This window comes from Eublepharis macularius, chromosome 19 (assembly GCF_028583425.1).
Source record: "Eublepharis macularius isolate TG4126 chromosome 19, MPM_Emac_v1.0, whole genome shotgun sequence".
NCBI classification, from domain to species: domain Eukaryota; kingdom Metazoa; phylum Chordata; class Lepidosauria; order Squamata; family Eublepharidae; genus Eublepharis; species Eublepharis macularius.
In genome coordinates this window covers 24,946,591-24,970,688 of record NC_072808.1, presented here as the reverse complement: position 1 = coordinate 24,970,688, position 24,098 = coordinate 24,946,591, and the positions used below count along the sequence as shown (strand labels likewise).

General features: G+C 49.7%; 3 protein-coding genes across 5 annotated transcripts in view; 1 reads left to right on the top strand and 2 right to left on the bottom strand.

Moving 5' to 3' along the window:
- Nucleotides 1–3,541, bottom strand: part of SMC1A (structural maintenance of chromosomes 1A) — a 34,316-nt gene extending 30,775 nt beyond the window's left edge. Inside the window, exon 1 of the mRNA XM_055003349.1 lies at nt 3,318–3,541. Coding sequence (XP_054859324.1) covers nt 3,318–3,426 — 109 coding nt within the window. The 5' untranslated portion in view covers nt 3,427–3,541. The remainder of the gene's footprint in view (nt 1–3,317) is intronic.
- Nucleotides 3,542–3,770: 229 nt separating this feature from the next.
- RIBC1 (RIB43A domain with coiled-coils 1) lies at nt 3,771–17,853 on the top strand. 2 transcript variants are annotated; one of them, XM_055003626.1, is made up of 8 exons: nt 3,771–3,807; nt 4,980–5,104; nt 8,432–8,513; nt 12,587–12,931; nt 13,618–13,736; nt 13,908–14,135; nt 16,018–16,184; nt 16,798–17,853. In XM_055003626.1, the coding sequence occupies exons 2-8, from the start codon at nt 4,988–4,990 to the stop codon at nt 16,877–16,879; spliced, it is 1,140 nt and encodes a 379-aa protein (XP_054859601.1). In that variant the 5' UTR covers nt 3,771–3,807; nt 4,980–4,987; the 3' UTR covers nt 16,880–17,853. The 2 variants fall into 2 exon arrangements, with proteins under 2 accessions (XP_054859601.1, XP_054859602.1); XM_055003627.1 differs by having other exon boundaries at nt 3,796–3,807; nt 4,946–5,104.
- Nucleotides 17,854–17,903: 50 nt separating this feature from the next.
- Nucleotides 17,904–24,098, bottom strand: HSD17B10 (hydroxysteroid 17-beta dehydrogenase 10). 2 transcript variants are annotated; one of them, XM_055003629.1, is made up of 6 exons: nt 23,923–24,098; nt 22,735–22,899; nt 22,476–22,640; nt 22,122–22,250; nt 19,103–19,211; nt 17,904–18,568 (listed from the first exon to the last, which is right to left on the bottom strand). In XM_055003629.1, exons 2-6 carry the CDS (start codon nt 22,894–22,896, stop codon nt 18,378–18,380), a joined length of 756 nt encoding a protein of 251 aa, XP_054859604.1. In that variant the 5' UTR covers nt 22,897–22,899; nt 23,923–24,098; the 3' UTR covers nt 17,904–18,377. The 2 variants fall into 2 exon arrangements, with proteins under 2 accessions (XP_054859604.1, XP_054859603.1); XM_055003628.1 differs by lacking the exon at nt 23,923–24,098 and adding an exon at nt 23,556–23,848.

Here is a 24,098-nt window from a genome sequence, read left to right as displayed (position 1 = left end):
ACTACCTGGATGAGATCCTGTCTCTTTGAGAACTGCCTAACAGCAAGAAACATAAAAGGCACAGACCCTTCCCCATCTTACATCTTTATGGCCTCTGATCAGGATCCCCCACCCCTACAGTCACAGTTCAACCTATGCTAGAAGATGAGAGGATGCTAGACCTGTGGGACTCTGACCTGATTCTATTATTTTTTTACTAACATGGGATTTAAAGTCCACGGAGACTACCTGTTGTAGCTCTGCGTGAGCCACTGCTCTGGTCTCACCCCCTACCACTCAGCCTCTGGGCATATGGGTTTGGCTTGTGTTGTTGTATCGTCCATGATTAGGATCATTCAGGCGCTCCAAGTTGCAGAATGACAAAGAGTTACCCAGTACCAAAGAGGCTGCTTGTTATGTCCCTGTACGAGTCACTGACCTACTTCCAGTTAGGAAGAACACTTAGAACTATTGGTCGTGCAGAAACAAATGAGTAGGTTAGATCCTCTTGAGATCAGCTAATTAACAAGCCTCATTCTCACTCAGGTGGTAAGCCAGTTCTGAATCCTGGCAAGAGGCTCACACAACCAAATGTCTTCCATACTTAAAATACTGTCCGAAAAACTACTTAGAAGGGAAAAGGATTCTAATCAAACCCTCTTCCTGGCATGGTAGTTTACTATAGGCAGGGAATTGTCGTAATTTTGATGAAGCAAGCCTCACTTGGCATATAGGGCCTCAGTGAGAACTAGACCCGTTAGTTAACCTGGTCTCAAAGTAATAAAAACGCACCAGCCTTTGTTTCTGCATCCCTCCGTTGTGGGTGGGCCTCCTGACCAGAAGAGGCCAGAGCAGCAACTCAAACAGAGAAGCAGAAAACAATATACTTTCTAAACATTGAGGGGTAAGTCTGCAGCAAACCTCTGCATCCAGGAATGAATGGATGTATTATTTCATGCACACGCTTCCTTTCTTCTGTCAAAGAACTCAGGGTGCAATGCCAAGAATTCCTGAGATCGTTCCATTGGAGACATCCCATCCACACACAACACTTGCACAGGCACACACAGAATTAATTCATGACAGGCCAACATACACAGCAGAATGAGGAGACAACGTGAAATACAAACATACAATCCCATGCACCAACGAAGGCTATCAGGTGCCCCACTTCTACTGGTCCCTTCTATTCAGGAGTTCTGTTCAACTACAGCCCAAGAGCACTCCGTTTCTGTAGCTGCAGCCTCACTTTGGACTAGATTGCCAGACATGCTTTGTAAAACTCCTGCACTCTTCTCCTCCCGAAAAAGGTGCAAAGTGGAATTATTTCAATGCGCCTTTAACAGAAACAAGTAATCAATGTCTCTGGCTGCTGGTCATGAACATGTTTTAACTTCATGTACCTTAATTTATGAATTCTAGCTATGTTTTATAATTGTGCATGACAAAACTGAGGCTATCGTACTTTGGTCGCGTCATGAGAAGGCAAGATTCTCTGGAAAAGTCAATAATGCTAGGAAAAGGGGAAGGCAGCAGGAAAAGAGGAAGACCTAAAACAAGATGGCTTGACTCAATAAAGGAAGCCACGTCCTCCAGTTTGCAGGATCTGAGCAAGTCTGTTAATGAAAGGATGTTTCGGAGGGTCTTTCATTCATAGGGTCGCCAGAGGTCGGAGGCAGCCTGATGGCACATGACACACACACACACACTTGTTTATGTTGGGTAAACTGTCTTGGGCATTGTGGAAAAGTGACATATAGTTTCAATAACTAAATAAACCAACATGAAGTTGTCTTATACTGGATCAGAGCTTCCTTCTACCCAGGTCAGTCTGGTCTCCTCTGACTGGCCGTGGCTCTGCAGGGGTTTTTGGAGGGGGGTCTTTCACTTTGCCAGCTACCTGAGATCACAGCAGGAGACTGCTGAACAGTTCATTCAAAACTGAAAACAATGGAAGCTCCCCTCTCCCAGGTCTGGGATTATCATCTCACTATGGATGCTAATGTTCCGCATTTCCTACCCCAAGAACTTCTCCCTTGATCTAACCATGCTGACTATATTTTGCATTGCACCTCTGCGTTCTCCTGACTCCCCTCTCCGCAGCACCAACTCCCACCTCCTACCTGGAAAGTAGCAGCCTGGAGATCACTTTTCTCCTTGTATCTAACAAAGGGTGCCTTGACACCCTACCAAGCTTGTTGTTGCTTCTGGACTCAAATTTGCTGTTCTTCAGTGTCCTGAAACGAAGTCTGTGCTGGAGAAATCTTGGATATTTGCAGGCAGAGCTCGGGGGGAGTCTGGGAAAGGGAGCTCAGTGTGGATGTGATGCCAGTTTGGTGTAGTGGTTAAGAGTGGCAGGATGTTTGATTCCCCACTCCTCCACTTGAAGCCAGCTGGGTGACCCTGGGTCAGTCACAGCTCTCTCAGAGCTCTCTCAGCCCCACCCCCCTCACAGGGTCTTGTGGGGATAATAAATGACATTGACTTTATAAACTGCTGAGTGTGGCATTGTCCTAAACAGCAGTATATAAGCACAAGGTTGTTGTTGTTATTGTTATTATTAACATGGAGGTTTCATTCATTCATTGTGACTAATAGCCATTGAGGGACATATCTTCCAGCAAACTGCACAATCGCTTTAAAAGCTAACTATACGCTAGCAGCCATCACTACACCTTAGCACTCCCTCACAAGGAAGACGCCCTGCCCCGTTGGCCATTTCGGCTGCCCTTTGCTGCATCTCCAGTGCCTGGCTTAGAACACCCAACTGCTTCTTCCCTGAGGTGTCTCTTCTAAAGAAAGGGACACCATTGCAGTGTGGGGTAGTGGTTAAGAGTGGCAGGACGCTCATCTGGAGAGCAGGGTTTCATTCCCCGCTCCTCCGCTTGAAGCCAGCTGGGTGACCTTGGGTCAGTCACAGCTCTCTCAGAGCTCTCTCAGCCCCGCCCACCTCACAGGGTGTTTTATTGTGGGGATAATCATGGCATACTTTGTAAACCGCTCTGAGCGGGCCTTAAGTTGTCCTGAAGGGTGGTATAGATGCATACGGTTGTTGTTGTTGTTGTTGCTATTATTATGCCATGCACACACACGCACCCCGCCAAAGCAGCCGCCCTTCTCCAGGGGAAGCGCACAGTGTAGGCCGGGAGAGCCCCCAGCCCCACCCGGGCGTTGGCAGCCCTGCCCCACCCCCGTTCAGAGGCCGCCCTTCAATCTCCCCCCGCAGCAGCAGCCCCCAAGGGAAGTCAGCCGCCAAGGGAGCATCTACCCAAAGCACCCGGCGGGCCCACGACACTTTTCGGGGGCCCCTCCTCGCGCCCCTGCCCGCCGCGCCGTACCGGATCCATTGGGCCCGATGATGGCCGTGAAGCGCCGGAAGGGCCCGATGATCTGCCGCCCCTTGTAGGACTTGAAGTTCTCGATCTCGATCAGCTTGAGGAAGCCCATCGCGAAAGGGAGTACGGGTCCCGGCGAGGGACACCGCACCGCAGGGCCCCTCGGCGCGGAACCTGCGGGCCCCCGTAGGAGACCCCTCCAGCCCGCCTTCGACGACGGGAACTTAGAAACCTCGCGAGAAGGGAGGAGCAGAACCTCGCGCTCGCCGAGCGTCTCCGCCCCGCCTCCGAGGGGCGGGGGGGGAGCGCGCCCTACGGCCGTCCCGCCCCGCCAGCCCCGCTCTTTTCGCTGATAGGTCCTCTCGCTTGTCAAATTTGCATATGCGTGGGTGGAACCAAAGTGCTCTTTTCCCAAAGGGAGGCTAGAGGGCTGTCCCGTTGTCATAGAGACGAGGAGGTAAACAGAGCAGGCCTCCGAGCGCGGAGGAAGCAGGTGAGCGCGATGGGGGGGGGGAGAGTTGGGGGGGACGAGGAAAGCCCCCCGTGTTCTCGAGGTGCCAACCTCCAGGTGGGGCCGGGAGATCTCCCGGAATCACAACTGCTCTCGGCAGCAGAGAATCAGTTCCCCTTGGGGTTGGGGGGGGGGGGGGAAGCTTTCCAGCATCCCGGTGGAAACCAACAAGAGAGGCTGCCCCAGTACTTGAGAGGAGAAACCAAGGTGGACTAACCACGGCTGAAGGCCTAGAGATATTGATCCCCCAATGAAATAATTCAATATGACACTAATCAGTTAGGGAATATTTAAGTACAGAATTTTTTTAAAGTTTAAAGTTAAGTGTAAAGTGACTGTGCATATATCAGTAATAACAATAAATATCCCTAGAATCAGTGCATTCCATAAATATATTTTAATCCTACATACACAATTATCAAATTCCATGTATGAATTTTAGGGATATTTATTGTTATTACTGATATATGCACACAGTCACTTGACACTTATCAAAAAGAGTCCAGAAGCACCTTTAAGACTAACCAACTTTATTGTAGCATAAGCTTTCAAGAATCACAGTTCTCTTCATCAGATTCATGGACTTTACACTCCTCTGCATCTACTTTACACTTAATGGTTATATTTAAAAAAAAACTTTTTAAAAATTCTGTATTTAAATATTCCCTAACTGATTAGTGTTATTTTGAATTATTTCATTGGTGAATCAATATCCCTTTGCCTTCAGTCTTGGTTAGCCTTCCAGTGGAGCCTGAAGATCTCCCAGAATTACAACTGGCCTCCAGCTGACAGTGATCAGTTCCCCGGGAGGAAATGGCTGCTTTCAAGGGTGGGCTCTGTAGCTTTAGACCCTACTGAGGTCCCTCCTCTGCTTGCCCAGAAATCTCCTGGAATTTCCAGATCTGGGAATGCTACAGGCTGGGGAACACGGCAGCATGAGAGGGGTGCATCTCCAGGAATTTCCCAATCTAGAGTTGGCAACCTTACATGTTGACCCAGGAGGTAGCCACAGGATCCCAGCCCAGGCATAGCCCTGAGGCACCCTTTTCCCATCACCAAGAAGGGAATGAAGCAAAGGTTAGCAAAGGTACAGCAAGCCTTGTCTCTTTTTCTCACATAGACGCGCATCACCTCTACATGTGGCTCATTTACAGGTGCAAAAATGTACAAAGTGGATGTCCAGGCAGATGCCAAAGAGGCCGCAGCCATCGAGGCCCGCAGGAACCGGGAGAAGCAGAGACAGAGTCGAATCTTCAATGCGCGCCACCTGAGGATGGGAGTGAGATATGGAGGGGATTGAGGGAGCATTGTTTGGGGAGGGATCTGGGTGGGGCCTCTGCTGTAGTTCCCCCATAAGATTGCCAACAGTATGAAGGAAAAACACACTTTTCTCTAGACTGGTTGACAGCCCTGCCCCCTCTACACATCTCAGAGCTGAGAAAGCCATGCGCAACGCTGCCTCCTCTTGTTTTGAGTTTGCTGTTTGACTTCTGTGAACCAGCCCAATGCTGGGGTTTTGTCTTAGAGTGACGCCTGATTAATTATTATTATGTTATTATTATTTATATTTATAGTCCCCTTTCTCACTGAGATCCAAAGCAGATTACACAGTGCAAATGAAAACACAATATAATCAACAGCTAGGATATTCACTGAGCAAAGTACATCAGTGAACATCAGGTTAGGACATTCAGGGAAACAGATGCAATAAAGAAAATTTTTCAACAAGTAGAAAGTCGAATACAGAGATGAAATCTATCTGAAATTAAGATTTATTGGATTTATTTTATCGTGTTGATTAGTGAAAAATATACCCTACCTTGCACCTCAACAGAGGGGTCTCAGAGAGGCCTACAAAACACGTATGTATTAAAAACAAAGCTTAGCAGTGATGGAATGTCAACTAAAGACCTTACAAGTGCAATTACCAATAGCACCCGGAAAGACATCCTTAAAGCCATACGGCTTATTTTGTCCCAAGCAGCACCACCTGTGAGCGCTTCCTATAGTGTGCTGGATGGGAGCCCTCCTGGCTTCTTCGGAAAGGCAGGGCCGGAGGGACAGCACCGCTTGCCAAAAGACTCATGACTGGAGCTAGCAGGTGTAATAGCCTTGGGTGGGGGGACGGACAGGAGAAAATGTTGGGAAGGCCGAAGTGGATGAACAGGGTTATATTGAGAAACAGGGTTCTTTAACTGAAAAAAATGTTAATAATAATAACAACAGTAACATTCAATTTATATACCGCCCTTCAGGACAACTTAATGCCCACTCAGAGTGGTTTACAAAGTATGTTATTATTATCCTCAATGACAATCACCCTGTGAGGTGGGTGGGGCTGAGAGAAGGGAGATCCCTGAATGGGCACCCCAGCTGCTGTGAGAGGATTGCTCACAGGTGTAAGGGAAGGGGAAACTGCAACTGACGGTACACCTAAAGGGTTAACAAACAAACCTATATGTCTCAGATTGAGTGAAATTTGGAGTATAGCATGTGAATTCCCTGCTTGGCAAAGCATTTCAGTCTTGTGGGGTACAGCACGTGAATGGCTCTTGTCAGTGGGAGATGCAGCATTCTGTCCTGCACTTTGTGTTCCTTTCTTGCCCTTTTCCCCCTGCAAGGCCAACAACAACAACAACAAAAGGATGCATGAAAAGGATTGGTAGGACTTTCCTTTGTGTTCCTAGGCCTGTAAAAAGGAACATAGGACGGAGCGAGTTGGGATGCATCCACCAGGGAGGGATTCTGGAAGGGTGGCTGCATGAATCCCGCTGTTGTAAAAACAAGAAAAGATCCCTGAGAAACCAGGGATATGTGCTTTTGAAGATTAGGACGGAAGGAGAGATAGTTAAGTGTTAAAGGTAGTGGAGAATAAATAGCAGCTTTTGATTGCTTCAAATAGGAAATAGGAATATATACCAATTTTCTTTCTTTTTTATTTTATTATAACAACAACATTCAATTTATATACCGTCCTTCAGGACAACTTAACACCCACTCAAAGCAGTTTACAAAGTATGCCATTACTAGCAACAAAGCTCATTATGGGGGAAAAATGCAACAGGCTCTAGAAAGGGGAAGGCGGGCAGGACGGCAGGAGGGCATTCCCTCCTCCTCCCTCACTGATCCCAGCCTAATAAAGACAGTAGGGGGTGGGCATAGCCACTTCCTCTGCACCTGATCCCAGCTGAGTGAAGGGGGGGCAGGCGTGGCCACTTGGTGAGCCAGTTTGGTGTAGTGGTTAAGAGCAGCAGGACTCTAATATGGAGAGCCAGGTTTGATTCCCCCACTCCTCCACTTTAAGCCAGCTGGGTGACCTTTGATCTGTCACAGCTCTCTCAGAGCTCTCTCAGCCCCACCCACCTCACAGGGTGTTTTGTTGTGCGGATAATAATAGCATACTTTGTAAACCGCTCTGAATGGGTGTTAAGTCATTGTGAAGGGTAGTATATAAATCGAATGTTATTATTATTATTGCTCCACTCCTGATCCCAGCCAAGTGAAGGGGCGGGCCTTGCCACCTGCTCTGCACCTGATCCTGGCCAGGTGAAGCGAAGGTAGGCCTGCTCAGCTCCTGATCTTGGCTGGGTGAAGGGGGCAGGGATTGCCACCTGCTCCACTCCGATTCCTGCCGAGTAAAGTTGGGGGTAGGCATTACCTCCTGCTCTGTGCCTGATCCAGGCTGGGTGAAGGGGGGTGGGCATTGCCTCATGGTCTGCTCCTGATCCCAGCCTGGTGAAGGGGATGGGCATTGCCACCTGCTCCACTCCTGATCTTGGTCGGGTGAAGGAGGTAGTGGGCACTGCCACCTGCTTTGCTTCTGATCCAAGCTGAGTGAAGAGGTGATTGGCATTTCCACCTGCTCTGCTGCTGATCCCAGCTGGGTGAAGAGGGGATGGGCATTTTCACCTGCTCCACTTCTGATCCTAGCTGGGTGAAAGCAGGTGGTGGGCATTGTCACCTGCTCCGCTCCTGATCCCAGCCTGGGCTTTCCGCTGCGGAGGTCTGGCTGACTCATCTGGTCTTCCCTCTATAGCAGCGCCCTCTGGTGGTGCACCAGGGTAGGAAGTGAGTTGTCCTGAATACACTTAGCCTTTTATATAGTAGAATTATCCCCACAACAAACACCCTGTGAGGTGGGTGGGCCTGAGAGAGCTCTGGAGAGCTGTGACTGACCCAAGGTCCCCCAGCTGGCTTCAAGTGGAGGAGACGAGAATCAAACCCGTCTCTCCAGATTAGAGTCCTGCCACTCTTAACCACTACACCAAACTGGCTCTCAGCTTTCTAATTAGATTTTCTGTTGTTTCACCCTGTATTTTTTCTCTCTCTCTCTTTTTTGCCTCTTGTATTTTTACTTAATTTTTTTTATCGTATATTTATAATTATGCTGAAATTTTGAATAAAAGTTATATAAAAAAAGAAGGAAGCCAGTGATAGAAAGTGCTGGTCTTTAAGTTACCGGGGGAGGAGGGGTATCTTTGTCTTTTGCAACTGGGAAGGGGTGGGAGGGACAGACGCCTGCATTCCACTCCCAGAAGAACTTGCTCCTTTAACAGCTTGGCTCTGAGCTGCCACTCACATGCACGGTCACTGCTCTTCTTTTAAGGTGGATGTGGCAGACCTGAAGAGCCAGGTGGAAGAGCGTAAACGGAGACAAAATGCAGAGAAGTGCCGGGATGAAGCTTTTGGTAAGCATCTCTCCTCCGCCTGGGCTTCTGTCAGACCTGTCCCCAGGGATCTGGGAAGCTGTCAGCTAGCACAAGAAAGTATCAACAAGCATTATTTCAATTAAAAAATAACACTAACAGTGGTTGCATTTATTTAAACCACTTTCCCAATATTTGCAATGACATAGTTTAAAAACAAAACAAAACCAGCAAAGCAGAATTAGAAAAGCAGCCTGAAAGCTATTAAATTCACTACATCCCTGCCAAAGTAAAACAGATATTGCAGCCGTGAATTACTTTGGCCTCAGCAGGTGAATTGGGGGACTTCACAGACTCCTGAAGAAGGAAGATTATGGCCGGGATCAATCTGATCTCCCAGATGAGATTAACTTTTATTCTGTGTTGTTAGAATCCCTGAAGGTCCGTAGAAGCTTTTCTTGTGCTCCTCGTGAAAAAACTGGTTATGGCAAAGCTAGATTGCCAACGGTGCCTTGGGAGATTCCTGGGGAGGGACTTCTGTTCCTCCTAGATGCTGTCTAGGAGAGTCTGCCCTTTGAACCTACCATTTCCTCCTGGGGAACAGTGTAGTTTGGAGAGCAGCTCCAATTGTTGGAGATCTTCAGGAAACTGGTAAACCTGCGACAGACACACATCTCAAAGGACAGCACGTCCTCCTTTATACCAACTTTCTCTGCAGCCCCCAGGTCTAGGGAATTGTTCTGCCGTACATTCTCAGTTTGCACAGGGTGGACAGCTAGAGGCGTGTTCAATGCCCCCCACTAACTGAGAGCATGCTCTCAAAGCCTAAGCAGGACCCAGAGGGAGCCTGATGCAGAAGCTCCGCGATTCCTTGGTAGGCAGATCAATGTGGAAATGGTTTCACAAGTCTGAGAAATTTGGAACCTGCCTTGTAGAAATTCGTAGACTGCCTTCTTGTAGCATGAGGTCCGGTGCACTACACTTCCCAGTATTTATTTGTAGAACATTTTCCAGGCGTTACTGACATTGAACGCTTTTGATTGGGCCGTCTACAAGCTAGGTGACTGGACAACAAAGGCCAGGTGGACTAGCGCTGAAGTCCCATCAGGCTGACAATCCCAATTCCTATGATGCAGCGCTGTGCGTATGCATTCTTCTGTGGGAATTGTTGCCAAGATCAATACATCGCCATTGAGTTGGCATCTCTCCCTACTGTTTTTACCAGCTCAACTACCTTTGCCAAATCTGGAATGCTCTGCCATATTCTACAGAATCTCTCTGCCAAAATGGTGGCAGGCTGGTCCAAGGCATGTGAGGCTGTGACTAGCCACTTCGCTCGACTGAGTCAAAGGCCCCTGACAAGAGGAAGGAACAAAGGAGTGCAGGACCCTGAGAAGAGTCCAAGGCAGCAGCCCAGCCAAGGCGCCGTGGCAGTTGTGTTGATATTTTGGCATACCAGGCTGGCACCGCGGCACGTGCAATCTGTGTACCAGCTCTCATTTAAACAGGCCGATCAGATTCTTCTCTGCCTACACATTCAAACGGGCCAGTCAGGTTTCTTTCAGGTCTCGAATCATCAAGTAGCAAGCTGCCACTCCGCTTCGCATTGCCTCTTCCAACTAGAAACGCTAATTTCCCAATCAGGAGTGCTAATTTCCCAGACTTCCACTGTCCTGGCAAGCCTGCTAAAGTCAACTTTTCTTCTGCAGCGGTTTGGCCTCTGTGGCTGAGCCCTCTTCCCAATGCCAAGTTGCACATGGCCAGCACACCGCCCACGCATGTTCTGCTTGCCTGTCTGCCTGCCCTGGCTTCTGACATGCTGGCTGCATTCCAGTTTGGTGTCGTGGTTAAGAGTGGCGGGACTCTAATCTGGAGAACTGGTTTTGATTCCCCACTCCTCTGCTTGAAGCCAGCTGGGTGGCCTTGGGTCAATCACAGCTTCTCAGAGCTTTCTCAGCCCTACCCACCTCACAGGGTGTTTTGTTGTGGGGATAAATAATAACATACTTTGTAAACTGCTCTGAGTAGGCGTAAAGTTGTCCTGAAGGAATATAAATCGAATGTTATTAATATTATTATTTGCATCTAATGCCTAGAATTTATGCTGGATCATCCACTTAACCCATTCCTTAACCCAGAAAATATTGCCCCACAAGAATCTTTCACTCCTTTGCTTACTTCTCCCCCCACTCTACTCTTACTTTCTAAGTATGGCTCCATGTGGGTAACTACTGGATAAGAATTAGGTACTGGCATTGATGGGCTATGTGGTGTTTTGTGCTAAAAGGCACCGAAATATTTCTCCGATTGCCTGTTCCACCTGATTCTCCTCCAATTATTCTAATTTATTACAGTTTTTTCCCTACGCCTGCTTTGGAGCTCTGTCACTTTTCATTTCAATAGCAAACTTCTCAGCATCCAGTTTCATTCCCCTCTGTCTGATCCTCTGGGCCTGAGTCCTGTTCACATGGAAGAAGCATTTTGCATATGTTGCCCTGAGCACATTTGGTAATAAAGGAGCTGTGGTGTGGCAGGTATTGCTTAGAGCAGTGATACTCACTCAGTAGCTGGGGAGCTGCATATGGCTCTTGGACATGCCATCTGTCGAACTTCCAAGCACAGTTGCCCAATGTGGCACCTGCCCTGTATTTCAGGAAAGCGGGCAATGCCTTTGGCCTGGTGGGGCTTGTGGATGGCAGTTGCTTCTGTCCTTGAAACAGCTGCCACTGGACAGACAGGAAAGCTGCAAGCCTCCCTGTGGTGCAGGCCTCTTGCAAGGGATAAAAGTAAATGTGGCTCTTTTCAATGAGAGCAACCGTGAATGTGTCTCTCTGCTGGTTGCAGCATGAGTGCCGCTAGTTCAGAGAATTCCTGCTCTCATCTCAGCAAACCCATCACTTCCTCTTGCACAGCTACAAAGATATGCTAGGGACTGTCTGAACAATGCCGGGGTGAAGGGTCAGAAATCAGAGACTGGAAAGAATTGCTGAGGGTGAGAATGATCAAGGCCCCTCTGCCCATCCCATAACTCTGTGTGTGTGTGTGTGTGTGTGTGTGTGTGATGTGCCGTCAAGTCACCTCCAACCTATGGCGACCCTATGAATGAAAGACCTCCAAAACATCCCATCATTAACAGATTTGCTCAGATCCTGCAAACTGGAGGTCGAGGCTTCTTTTATTGAGTCAAGCCGTCTCCTTTTGGATCTTCCTCTTTTCCTGCTGCCTTCCACTTTTCCTAGCATTATTGACTTTTCCAGAGTCTTGTCTTCTCGTGAAGTGACTGAAGTACGATAGCCTCAATTTGGTCATTTTAGCTTCTAGGGAGAATTTAGGCTTGATTTGATCTAGTACCCATTTTTTGTCTTTTTGGCTGTCCACGGTATCCGCAAAACTCTCCTCCAGGATCACATTTCAAATGAACCAATTTTCTTCACTGTCCAGCTTTCACATCCATACATAGTAATAGGGAATACCATAGTTTGGATTATCTTGATCATGGTCCCCAGAGAGGCATCTTTGTCTTTAAAAATCTTCTCTAGCTCCCTCACAACTGCTCTTCTGAGTCTCAATTTTCTTCTGATTTCTTCATTGCAGTCTCCCTTTTGGTTGATGATTGAGCCAAGGAATAGAAAATCTTGAAAAATTTCAGTTTCCTCATTGTCAGCTTTAAAATTGTGTAATTCCTCAGTAGTCATTACTTTTGTCTTCTTGATGTTCAGCTGTAATCCTGCTTTGGCGCTTTCTCCTTTAACCTTCATCAGTAGTCGTTTCAAGTCTTTACTGTTTTCTGCCAGTAACATGGTCTCATCTACATATCTCAAATTGTTAATGTTCCTTCCACCAATTTTCACTCCACTTTCTTCTAGATCCCATAACTAGCAGATACAGAATCACATGCACCAAAAAGCAAAAACTGCAGATGTATGACAATTCCAGAATGTGCACAGTTCAGTTGTTAGTTGCATAGTTGCAGTTACCTGGGTCAAAAATGTCAAATGTTCACACCAAATGCACACAGTCCCATCCAGCACATGTGCTTATCCCGTGGCTTGCGTATCTGTGATGGGACAGAGCACACAGCACACCACCCGGTAGCATCCTTTTGTCCTGTGCAGATGCAGAACGGATCCAGTGCGACAAGATTGCCCAGATGCTGGAGAAAGAAGAGCAGCAGCGGAGAAGGCAGCTCAACCAGGCCCTAGTGGAGTTCCGTGAGCAGAACCAGCAGCCCGCCACTCGGCGGGAGTGGGACATCCACGACCCGGAGGCAGTCCGCAAAGGGCAACCGGCCCGCGTGAGCGATGACGACCCACGCTGCGGTCCGTCAAGCATGCAGCACTTTGCTGGCGAGGATTGGAACGGGCTCGCCAGGCAAAAACTGCTGAAGGAACAGAACAAGCGGGACCTGGAGGAGCAGAAGATGGAGCGGGAAAAGGCCCGGGCTGACCGCAGATACGCAGGTGAGTGTGGGCAGGCTCTCGCAAGCCTTCAGGCAGATGCGAGCACACCCTGGCTGGTCTCCAGGAGAGGAGGCTGGGCAGGAGGCTGTGGCCAAAGGGATGCATATGAATAAAAGGGCACCAATCCTGACACGCTGTTTTGGCACCAGACACAGGAAATAGCAGTGGCCCACCCCTTTCCGCTACTTCAGCATGAGTGGCAACAAACCGGGAAGTTCTCCTGCACAAGTCTCATAATAAGAAACAGGACCCACCCCCCCCCTCCACCTTTTCATTCATCTCAGGGAAGATTGTGCAGGAGTGTAACTCAGCGGATTGTGTCCTCCCTGCTCACACATCTCATGAGTTAGTAACTGGATGGGAGACCTCCAACGAAGACCAGGGCTGCAGAGGCAGGCAACGGCAAACCACCTCTGTTAGTCCCTTGCCATGGAAACCTCACCAGGGGTCGCCATAAGTCAGCTAGGACTTGAGGGCCTTCTCCGCCAGCCATACATTAGAGATACAGATTTCAAGCACGGAGGCCTCCCTCTCTGCACACATGACTCGCCCCTCCCTTTGGCAACGCTTTCAGAGGGAAGAAGCCACCCTCACAGCATTGCGCCTGGCCTACGCTTGGAGGGCGCCCAAAGGCGGTGAGCTGGAATTCCTGGGCTTCCATTTCAGTCCTTCGGGTTTCCTTGCAGATACCCTGGAGGACAAGAAAAGGATTGAGCTAGACCTGCGGGCTCTGGAGCTGGCACGCCTGGAGGACGAATGCCGCAGGATCAAAGCCATGGCAAGAGCGGACTTCAACCGGGCGCAGGTACTCGGCCAGCTTCCGATAGCCTGAGCTGCAGAGCAGCCTAAGGGCAAGCAAAGGTGTGAGGGTTGAGCTGGGGCAGCTGGCCACGGGTTGGGGCAGAGGCTTCCCCAGGCTTTGTGCCAGCCATTAACTGCTCCCTCCCTCTTGCCCCGCTCCTTCTCACCCAATCAGGCTGCAGAGGCCGCAGAGCAACAGCGCCTCGCCCAGCAGCAGGAGCAAGACGATAACTATGCAGAGATCCACAACCACTTGACGGGTGACATCCTAACAGAAAATCCAGATGTTGCCAAAAGCCTAGTTGGGCCACATCGTATGGTCCCCTACTGTTGGAAGGGGATGAGCCCTGAGCAAGTGGAGGCTGTGTGGAAAATGCAGAAGGAACAGTGCAAAGAGAACCAGGCAAGTGGAGCGGGGGCGCTGGAGGGCGAGCCAGACCCCACGAGGGGCTTCAGGAAGGGCTTGCAAGTTTCATCAGCTTCTTAATGACGTGTTATAAGAAGGCTGTCCACCCAAAGCTTCCTGAAATGTGGGCTGGAGGGAGGGCGGTGTTCATTGTCAGCTGGCAGCCTAGCTGAGCATGGAATCCCCGATGTGTACACCAGAATTAGGCAGCCTTTCTGGTCCAAGTGTTTGTAGGGGGCGAGGTGAGGCAGGATGTAGTGTCTACCTACACCAATAGTCTGATTCAGTGTAAGGCAGCTTTATGTATCTATGAATGTATACCACAGGTAGATCCAGAGGAGTTAGCTGTGTTAGTCTGTAGTTGCAAAATAGTAAAGAGTCCAGTAGCACCTTTAAGACTAACCAACACCAATTTGGGGAGGGCGCTGGAGGACAGTCGGTTTATAGACCCGTAAGGCTGTGCAGGTGGAGCGTTTCCCTTCCCACAGTTCCCAGGGAAAGGCCTGAAGGCTTCTTTCTCTCTCTCTCTCTCTCAAGTGAACGATCACAGATAGACCAAATACCGTCTGTTACTGGCTCTTCCTGGACTATTCCAGTACTCTTCTACCTGTAGCGTTAAAGCTACCTGGGAGAAAATGGTAGAGAAACTTGCAAACCATGGGAATTTTATTAGAGAGGCACCAGGCTTGAGTGCCGTCCACGTTGAAATAATTTCACACACATTCTTCCAGTAAGCCTTTTCAACAGTGATGGAAGTAAATTTAACGGACTAGAACATTTTCATATGCCTTTCCTATTTTCATGTAATTGAACTGTATTTTTACTGTGCAAAGTAGAGAGTGAACACTGGGGTAAAGTGCCCAGGCAGATGACATGTGCAAATACCAGTTACTGTGAGGTGCCTGTTATTTGAAGTTTGGTGGGAAGGCTACCCACGTATGTATACTGGCCTAGCTTACTGGTAGTAAGATGCACCTGTAACCACTATGTACTATGCCATACGTAGCTGTAAAATAAGAATAAAGAGAAGGACCAGCTGCAAGTAGGACAGCCAGAGGGAGTTTACCTGCAAGAAACAGAAATAGCAGGCACTGAACTTTGTTCTAGAAAACAAGGACGCAGAGAGGACTTGCGTCCTTTCCGACTTGCGTCCTTTCCGACTTGCGTCCTTTCCGACTTGCGCCCTTTCCCCTAGACCAGCAGGACGTGTCAAGGATATGAAGAGCTCCCAGGTGTCAGAAGGGAGCCTAAGTAGCTACAAAGAAAAAATAGTATTTGCTTGCAAAGCCCAAAATGTTGCTAATAGAAGATGTTCCTTGAAAAGATGAACCATGTTCTAAAGTGATAAGCAATGCTAATGCAAAAAGATATTGAGAAGTATGCGTATTGTAATGATGTCCAGAATTGTTCTTCCAGTGTGAGACAGGGGTGGTCACTTGCTTGGAGCAGTAGTCCCAAGGTTGTAACTCATATAACTTATGCTAATTGGCCCAAAGGTATAAATTCGTACGTTGTAGCATCATAGCTCTGAAGAACTGACCAGTTCAAGGAGCCTTTCCTCCCGGTAACTGTGTTATACTTCCTTGCTTATAAGCAATAAAGGCCTATGTTTATTCTCTCATTGGACTCCAGTATATTCTCCTTTACTAATTGAGCTAAAACAAGATAAGGTACAGAATTATGTACAACAGCCTTGTAGAACAGACCAGTATTATTAACCCTACTGAAAGGAGGGCAGCACTGAGATGTCAAGAATAGTGGCTGACCTAAGCACCCCCCGCCCCGCCCCTGAGCTCGTGGCCCAGAAGAGCTTAGAACGGGAGCCCTCCCAGCTCAGACTCCAGCACTGACGCTTCCTTGCCAATCTTTCTGCCTGCAGAGGCTGCGGGAAGAGCAGCAGCAGTTGGATGCAGAATGGGACCGGCAGCGTCACTTGGCTGCCCGGGCTGCCATGGAGGAGGAGGAGCAGCAGCAGAATTTCCGCCTGCAGCTGCAGAAGAGCCTGGGTGCCTACAATCAGCAGCTGGCAAAGGCACAAAAGGCACAGTAAGTAGGAGTGGAGCAGGAAGAGGGATTGTCATTCCAGCTCCCCTGCCTGAGTAGAAACACAAACCCCTGCCTGTTGAGGAGGATGTTGCTTGGGGTTCCAGGCTAAGCCCCAGGACATCTTGGGGTAATACTCCCAGGGGCCAGAAAAGGGGATGCCTAGGGGGCGGGTCTTGTTGCAGCCAACTTGTGTTGACGTATCATGGGGTTTTCCAGGCAAGAGACCAACAGGGATGGTTTGCCATTGCTTGCCTTCGTGTAACGACCCTGAACTTCCTTGGCGGTTTCCCATCCAAGTACCAACCAGGGTTGACCCTGCTTAGCTGCTGAGATCTGACATCCAGATCAATGTGTGGGAAACATTTTAATTTTTAGAGCAGTGAAGCAGGCCCCTCAGCTTTCTGTCTGCAAAGCTCACATTCTCTTCTAAGAGCCCTTCTCATGTGCGGGGATTCTCAGCACCAGTGAGGGGAAAACATTCTGTGCATGCTCAAACAGATGCTTTCATCTGTTCACTGAAACCAGGGCAGGGTTAAACCTGGCACACCCCCAGCCTACACACTCCTGAACACCCTTCACAGAACACACGGTGTCTCTATTCTGTGTCTTGCAGCTTACAGTATCTGGAGAAGGAGGTGTACTCCAACACCCCCACAGCCCAATACCACCTGCAGTTCAACACCAGCAGCCGTTGATGGAAGAAAACTCTAAAACGTCTTTGCTTATTCCAAAACAAGGTGTGTCTTTTTTGTGTAGACAGAGAATGCCTCCCGGCAGCTGCCACAGGGGGAGGCAGGGACCAGGCCAGAGCTCACAGGGAGGAGCCGAGTTCAAATGACTTAATGTGGAGCTTTTGAAGCTTTGCCCTGATACAGGGAAGGTAGCTTCTCTGAAAAACTGCTTTGTAGAATGGGCTCACTTAGCGCATCGGGTTTTTACCTGGTGCCCACCCATGTGACGGAGGACGGTGGGGAGGGTATTTTCCTGGCAGGACCTGCTCCTCCCATCTCACCTGGCCACCAATCAGCTGAGCCACAACCACTGCCCCCAAATGACGGTGGCACCCAGTACCTCTCAGACCTCCAAGGGTACCCAACATCACAGGGCACAACAGAATTGGGGATTTGGAAAGGCCTTCTCGCACTCAAGTTTAGCCAGTAAAGCAGAGAATTAGGGAAGGTGGAAGCCCAAGGGCCAATCTCACATGGCCTTTCTAGAGAAGATTATATTCTGGTTTCGGTGAGCCCACCCACTCCCTGGCTTTAGAGCTCTTCTTCAAGGTCTAATACTTTTTTCATCCATACACTACTGATAGGGCTGACGGCGGGGCCAGTCACCTGGCAAGGGTGCAGGATTGATTTCTTGCTCTCTGCTGGGCAGCGGGTTCATTCTGGCAAAGCTCTCGCCCCAGCTCAAAATTGCCCAGTCCAAATTTAGAGCTCCCAAAACTGTTCCTGCAGCAACCCAGTGCAATTCTGAACTTTCATCTAAGGCAGCAACAGCATCTGGGCCGTCTAGTTGCAGAGAGAATCAGGCGCTTGCTAAGATTGTGGCCAGTGGGTGGTAGCCAAGGAGAGTTTGTACGACACTCGGGAGCTGAACTGCCCCCTCAGTCCTGCTCTCTGCTGCTCTGGCCTCGTCGTAGCTTCCCCCAACGCCCCCCCCCCGTCACAAATCCTTTTTGAATCATCAGGAAGCTGAAGGAAAAAGTAAACGAAGGAGCTTAATTTACATTTATTCTGGTAAAATTTGAGGTTCTTGATTCCTTGAGGCGATACAGTCTGTACCAAGCCCTCCCAATGAGAATGCAGAAAGAGGTACTACTACTAGATTGCAAGATCTTGGAAATGTGGAGGAAGGCTAAATGGGTGTGTGTGTGTGTGTGTGTGTGTGTGTGGCAGAAGCAAGGAAGGTGGAGCTTCCTCAACTGCCCCCCCCTATACGCACCCTAGAGAGGAGAACTCCTACAGCAAGCAGAAAGGTGATTAACAATCATTCATTTCTTAGAAGTTCTATCTGTTGATCATTTGCTTTGCTGGCCCCTCTTCCAGCAAGAGGAAAACTGCACATGCAGTCATAACCGCCAGCAGGTTCAAAGTCCTGCTGTTACAGTCCCCTGGACAGAAGATAACCTCCAGGGGAACAGGAGGATAGGGCAGGCCCCTTCCTGCTTCTCCAGGCCAGGGCTGCGGCTCAGGGCTGCATTCGAATACCACCATCAAGTCGGATCACTTCGCCATTGAGCATGGGATTTTCCACTATGCACTGCACCAGATGAGCATATTCCTCCGGGGCACCCAGGCGACTCGGGAAGGGCACCTGCCGTGCCAAGAACGTCCGTACTTTTTCAGGAAGTGATGCCAGCAGCGGTGTTGCAAACAGGCCTGGGGGGGAAAAAAACAAACAAGCTCACAGCTGTCTCTGTCCCCTCTCCTGCACACGCCGACAAGCCTCATGGGCCAGGGTCGTATGTATGCAGCAACTCCCCGAGAGCACAAAAACAGCAGAATTCAGCTTCCGTTCTCTCTCTAATAAAAGAAAGTTCCAGAACCTGAATGCAGACTTAAAAGGGTGTGGACAATTGCTACTGAGTTCTGAGATGCCCAAGGGGCATCCAAATAAGATCACTAGAAGTGGTTGGATTTCAGCGCCAGACAGCGTTCCTCATCTTCCACCTAATGACTACAAAACAGCCAAAGATGCTGAGTAAGTCGAATAAAAAATGCAATTTTGGATGCATTCATCTTAATTGCACAGATCACAGAAGCTGGATTTCTTTATATATTTGGTACAAAACGTTCACTTTTTTAAAACCAAAGAATCAACCTCCAGCGACCTGAGCCCTGCGTACGCCTGCCACACACACACACACACACACAGCTCTAGCGTCCCCCCGACCCCCCCCTTCGGAGACTCACCTGGTGCAATGGTAACAACTCGGATCCCCATGGGGGCCAAATCCCGAGCAATGGGCAGAGTCATTCCCACGATGCCTCCTTTGGAAGCAGAGTAGGCAGCCTGGCCGACCTGCGGAACAAAGAGGGAACAACCAGGTCCTCAAAGTCCAAAACGCCAGCACTTCCCACATTCACCAGGCAGAAGTGTCTTCCAACATACACATGGATGGCTACAGTGTGCCAGCTGTGTCAGAATAGCTCTGAAAGAAGGCTCAATATACACATAGTGACTGAGAAAGGAAGGACGAGATCGGCAACACCTCTGAACACAGGGTGTGGACGGTTCATGAGTGGATCTCTAGTAGCCCTTCACAGGTCAGCTTAGAAGTGGCCAACACCTGATAAGCGTGCCAAAAACGCCAAAGCACAAGCGGTGCTTGTGCACTCCAGAACAGAGGGTGCCTCCACCCCACCTGTGCAGTGGCTTAAGGCGTGTTTGAGTACACGCCTCCATGCTATTTCCAGGCCTACAAATCTCTCTGGCTACAAACCGGGAGCGTCACAGACTACCAGCTGCCTCCATGCAGGAGGGCCAGCAGCGCTCAGGGATTAATCCGACACGAATGCCTGGGCTGCTCCCCACCCCTCCTCCCTACACCAAATCTCTTCTAAGCCCAGAGCCAACTGGCAATCAGAAAGAACACTCCGAGGACTCTTCCCTTTCCCTGGCCTCACACACTCACAACCCAAGCCACAGATCTGAGCCACAGTCCTTTCCAGAGTGCCTCTGAAGCAACTCCCAATCTGCCGGGCAAGTCATTTGCCAGGATTACGGCAGAGGCCAAGCGCCCAACTCAGGCTTGTGAGCTAGATGTCTGGAGCAGCTCCTGACCACGTAACATCCCTGTAAAGGATTGGCAGAATGTCAGTTTTTGAGCCAATTCTCTCCTAATCCATTCCAGAAGATGTCTTCATTTAATTCGTGGCTTAAGTAAACAGGAAAGGTTCCCCATGAGTTGCTGCAAGTTACATGTAAGCAAAGGGCAGGATACGAAAGTAGAAACAAACCCATTAAAATTACATATCTCACCTCCAGCAATATCTTCAATAAGTAACCATAGCATAGGTATGTTGTTTAAGGTTATATTCCTCACACCTCCATAAGAAAAAAAAAGATAGTAATAATAACATTCAATTTATATACCGCCATTCAGGACAAATTAATGCCCACTCAGAGCGGTTTACAAAGTATGTCATTATTATCCGCATAACAAATCACCCTGTGAGGTGGGTGGGGCTGAGAGAGCTCTGAGAGAGCTGTGACTGACCCAAGGTCACCCAGCTGGTTACAAGGGGAGGAGTGGGGAATCAAACCCGGCTCTCCAGAGTAGAGTCCCGCGCTCTTAACTGCTACACCAAACTGGCTCTCATGATCCCATGATTTTGGCCTACTCTAGAGAGTAGCCCATCTGGAATCCATACTTTTTTAAAAAAATCTTCCCGTTCAATGAACTCTGTGGTGGCTCTTCCCTCTATTTTATCTTCACAACAACTGTGAGAGGAAGCTGAGAGTGCTTGACCAGTTCAAGGTCGTCTAATTAATTTGAGACCCTTCTGTCCTAACCAGACACTCCAACACAGGGGTCCCCAAACTTGTTCAGCCTGCAGGTACTGTTTGAATTCTGACTCAGGGAGGCCGTGCATAAGCATGAGAGAAGCGTTGAAACTTTCAGCCAACACAGTTTTTCAAAATATTTTCTTGCATACGCACAAGGTAGCTAAGAAACCCTCATCTGGGCGGTTATCTGTCTTCATTTCGCAGGCATCTAACACAATTATGCAAAAGGAAAAGAGAAACAAATGTCTGCTCTCCTAGTTACTTCCTTTACATGAGCTCTTCTTTCATGTGCCCAGCCATTCTTAACCAGCACTATTGCTTGTGACGACAACAGTCAGTGCCCTCGGGCCGCACATGTGGGCAGCAAGAGAAAGATTCTGGCCAGATTTTGACAGGAACATAAATGATTTTTGAAAAGTGAACAAAATTTGAGGTAGTGATAAACTTCTGCCTGGATTATAAAACTATATTCAAACAGGGAAAATAGGATTACTTCAACAGAAGTTCCAGTTAAGCGCATCAAACATTTTATTTGTGCAGCCCAATCATGTTTAGTCAGAACTAAATCTACCATCTTTGAAGAATATCACTCTGCTATTTCCACAGGTAAAGTACTTTACATAAAGCCACAGTCCCACCTAGTCCAACCCACTTTCGAAAAGCACTTGGTGGCTGCCAGGAAAGATGCTGGCTGGTGAGCCCCTGCTCTAATCGCTGGACCACACCGGCATTGAAATGCTTCTACAGGGAAGCTCCCATTTCACTTCAATAAAATCTGCACAGGAAATATTCCCAATGCATCCCACCCATAAAACTCACTGCCCCTGTTTACAGGCAGGAGCACCAGTTTACAAACTGGCATTGTAAGGGTTACACGATTAATTTATGCTTTCCACCCGATACCCAAGACTCCTCCTAATGGTTTGGGACCAAAATTTCATTGAAAAGGCTACCAGAGCATTGCACGTCCATCACTTTCGGACTGTAGCATCAAGTGGTCACTTGCAGAAGAGAAAGGGTTACCACAAAGCAGAAAACTGACTAAGGAATTGTTACAGTTTACACCCTCCACTGCCAGCTGTCCCACATACACTAAGGAAGGGTCGCTCCAGGACTAAAGGCCTCCATCAGTTTCAGCAGGCTCTGCAGACACGAAAGAACAGCAGTTCTGCAGAGCTTGAAGGGCAAAGCGCTACTTGGTTAGTGTCCTACGGAGCTTTACACCTTTCACCAAAGGGGCAGGGCACACCTAAACTGCTGTATAAATGCAGTGACTGGCCGTACCCACCTTCTTTTACAAGACCCTTTCCTGCCATGCCTGGACCTCAGTGCTCCCTGTATGTCCAGAAGCTGACATGAACGCTCCCAGTTTAAAACAGTGCACCGCCCTAGCTTACCGGCTGGGAAAGTGCTACGGCTCACCTGTCCTTCAAAGGCTGCCACACTGGCTGTGTTGACAATCACCCCTCTGTGTCCGTCGGTGTCAGGCTCATTCCGCCCCATCGCACCGGCTGCCAGACGAATTACATTGAATGTTCCAGCGATGTTCACCTAAGGAACAGGGACAGATAAGGCAGACAACCACAGCATTCCTGTCCCCACCCTGCTTGGTTCACTGGGAAGTCAGAACACACACACCCTCACAAGCGCATGTTAGAGCAGTCAATAGTAATTTCCCTCCAAATGTCTTAAGTTTCCGCCTGACTTCTTTCAGGCAAGGAGAATTGGGACCCCTGCAGAAACCAAGAGGCAGAACGGACCTTGTACCCTACTCACATTGATAACTCTCTGGAAGTCCTCCAAGTTGTGAGGGAGACCCTTCTTTATGTTATAGGTCTTGACAGCCACTGCAACACCAGCACAATTCACTGCTATATCCACGCGCCCAAACTTCTCACATGCCAGAGCTAAAGCAGCCTTCACATCTGACTCGGATGTAACCTGCAGAAGAGAGAGATGTAGCCGCTCAGCCCCTTCATCTTGCTCCTGGAGATGAAGAGCCCGTTCTCTCCCTTCTCCCTCCGAAGTATCCTACATCTGCTGGAGCAAAGGCACAGCGTTCCCCCAGAGATCTGGCCACTGTCTCCCCGTCGGACTTCGGCAGATCCACTAGCACGGCACTGCCTCCCTGTTGTACCAGCCGCTCGGCCGTGGCACGGCCCAGCCCAGAAGCTCCGCCGGTCACCAAGCCGACCATCCCCTGCAGGTAAAACAGAGAATGAGGAAAGTATCACTCCAGCTGTCACCTGGAGGCTGGCAACCCTATCCCTATGCTCAGAGGCTTGCCGCTTTCACTAGCCTTTGGGGAATTTCCTAAACGGGAGCTGGCAAACCAGCACCTGCACACCCACGGCTACCTTCCGGGCATGGAGCAGGGGTCACCCGGGATGGAGGAAGCTATGCATGTCCTGCACTGTGCAGGGGGTAGGACTGGATGACCCTGGAGGTCCCTTCCAACCCTCTGGTTCTGTCTGAAACCAAGAAAGTCCTGGCAAACCTCCGCAGGCCCTCCCCGCATTGCCTTCTCCTGGCAGCGGTCCAGAGCTCGGCCCCGCTGCCTGACCCGCAGGACTCCAACCAGGGAACCGCGCGCGGAGCAACGCGGAGCAACCCAGCAGCCCCCGTTCCGTCCCCCCTCCTCGCGTTTTCGTCTGCGGCAGGCCAGAGGGTTCACCTGTGGGATTCCTGCCTTCCGTGCAGCCGCTTGAGGCCCCGGAGGGCCTGCGGGGGGCGCCTGCCAGGCCTTGTTCAGCTCGGAGAACGAGAGCGTCCCCCTCCGACTCCGCCGCTGCGGCTCCCGCGTGTCCCCTCTCGAGCCCCGTAGAGGCAGCCCCGCTCGGCCCGGAGGCCTCTTACCTTCACGCTCCTCAATGCCGCCGCCATGTTGCTCCCTGGAAGGCCCCGCCTCCGAGGCCCGCCCCTTCCTGCAGGGTAAGGGCGGAAGTGAAGCGAGAGCGGACGTCCCTTTCGGGCCCGGGGGCGCCTGCGCCTGTTTCCCAGGGGGGCAACCTACCTGTGCCGGGCAGGCGCGTGGTCGAGGCTTTCCCGAGGGGAGCTGCGGGACTGGCGGCGCGTTTCGGGTCTGCACAAATGCAGTCTCCAAAGAGCTAGAAACTTAAAACATTTGCCTTTGCACAGCGTCTTCCCCCCCCCCCCCAAATTGGGATGAACTTTTGCGCGCTCTTGCACCCGCCCTGAAGCTCCCTCGCCTTGGCTGCTTCACCTCTGCCGCGCAAGTCGTCCGGAGTAGAGAGACTTCTGGTGGACTTCGTGGCAGCACGCTCGAGCCTTGCCTGCCTGTCTCCACTTCAAAGCAGGCGTATCCTTTGGGAACCCTTTTAAATTTCTCCTCTGCTTTATGTCAATCTACTATTTCTCCTCTGCGCATATTAACATCAT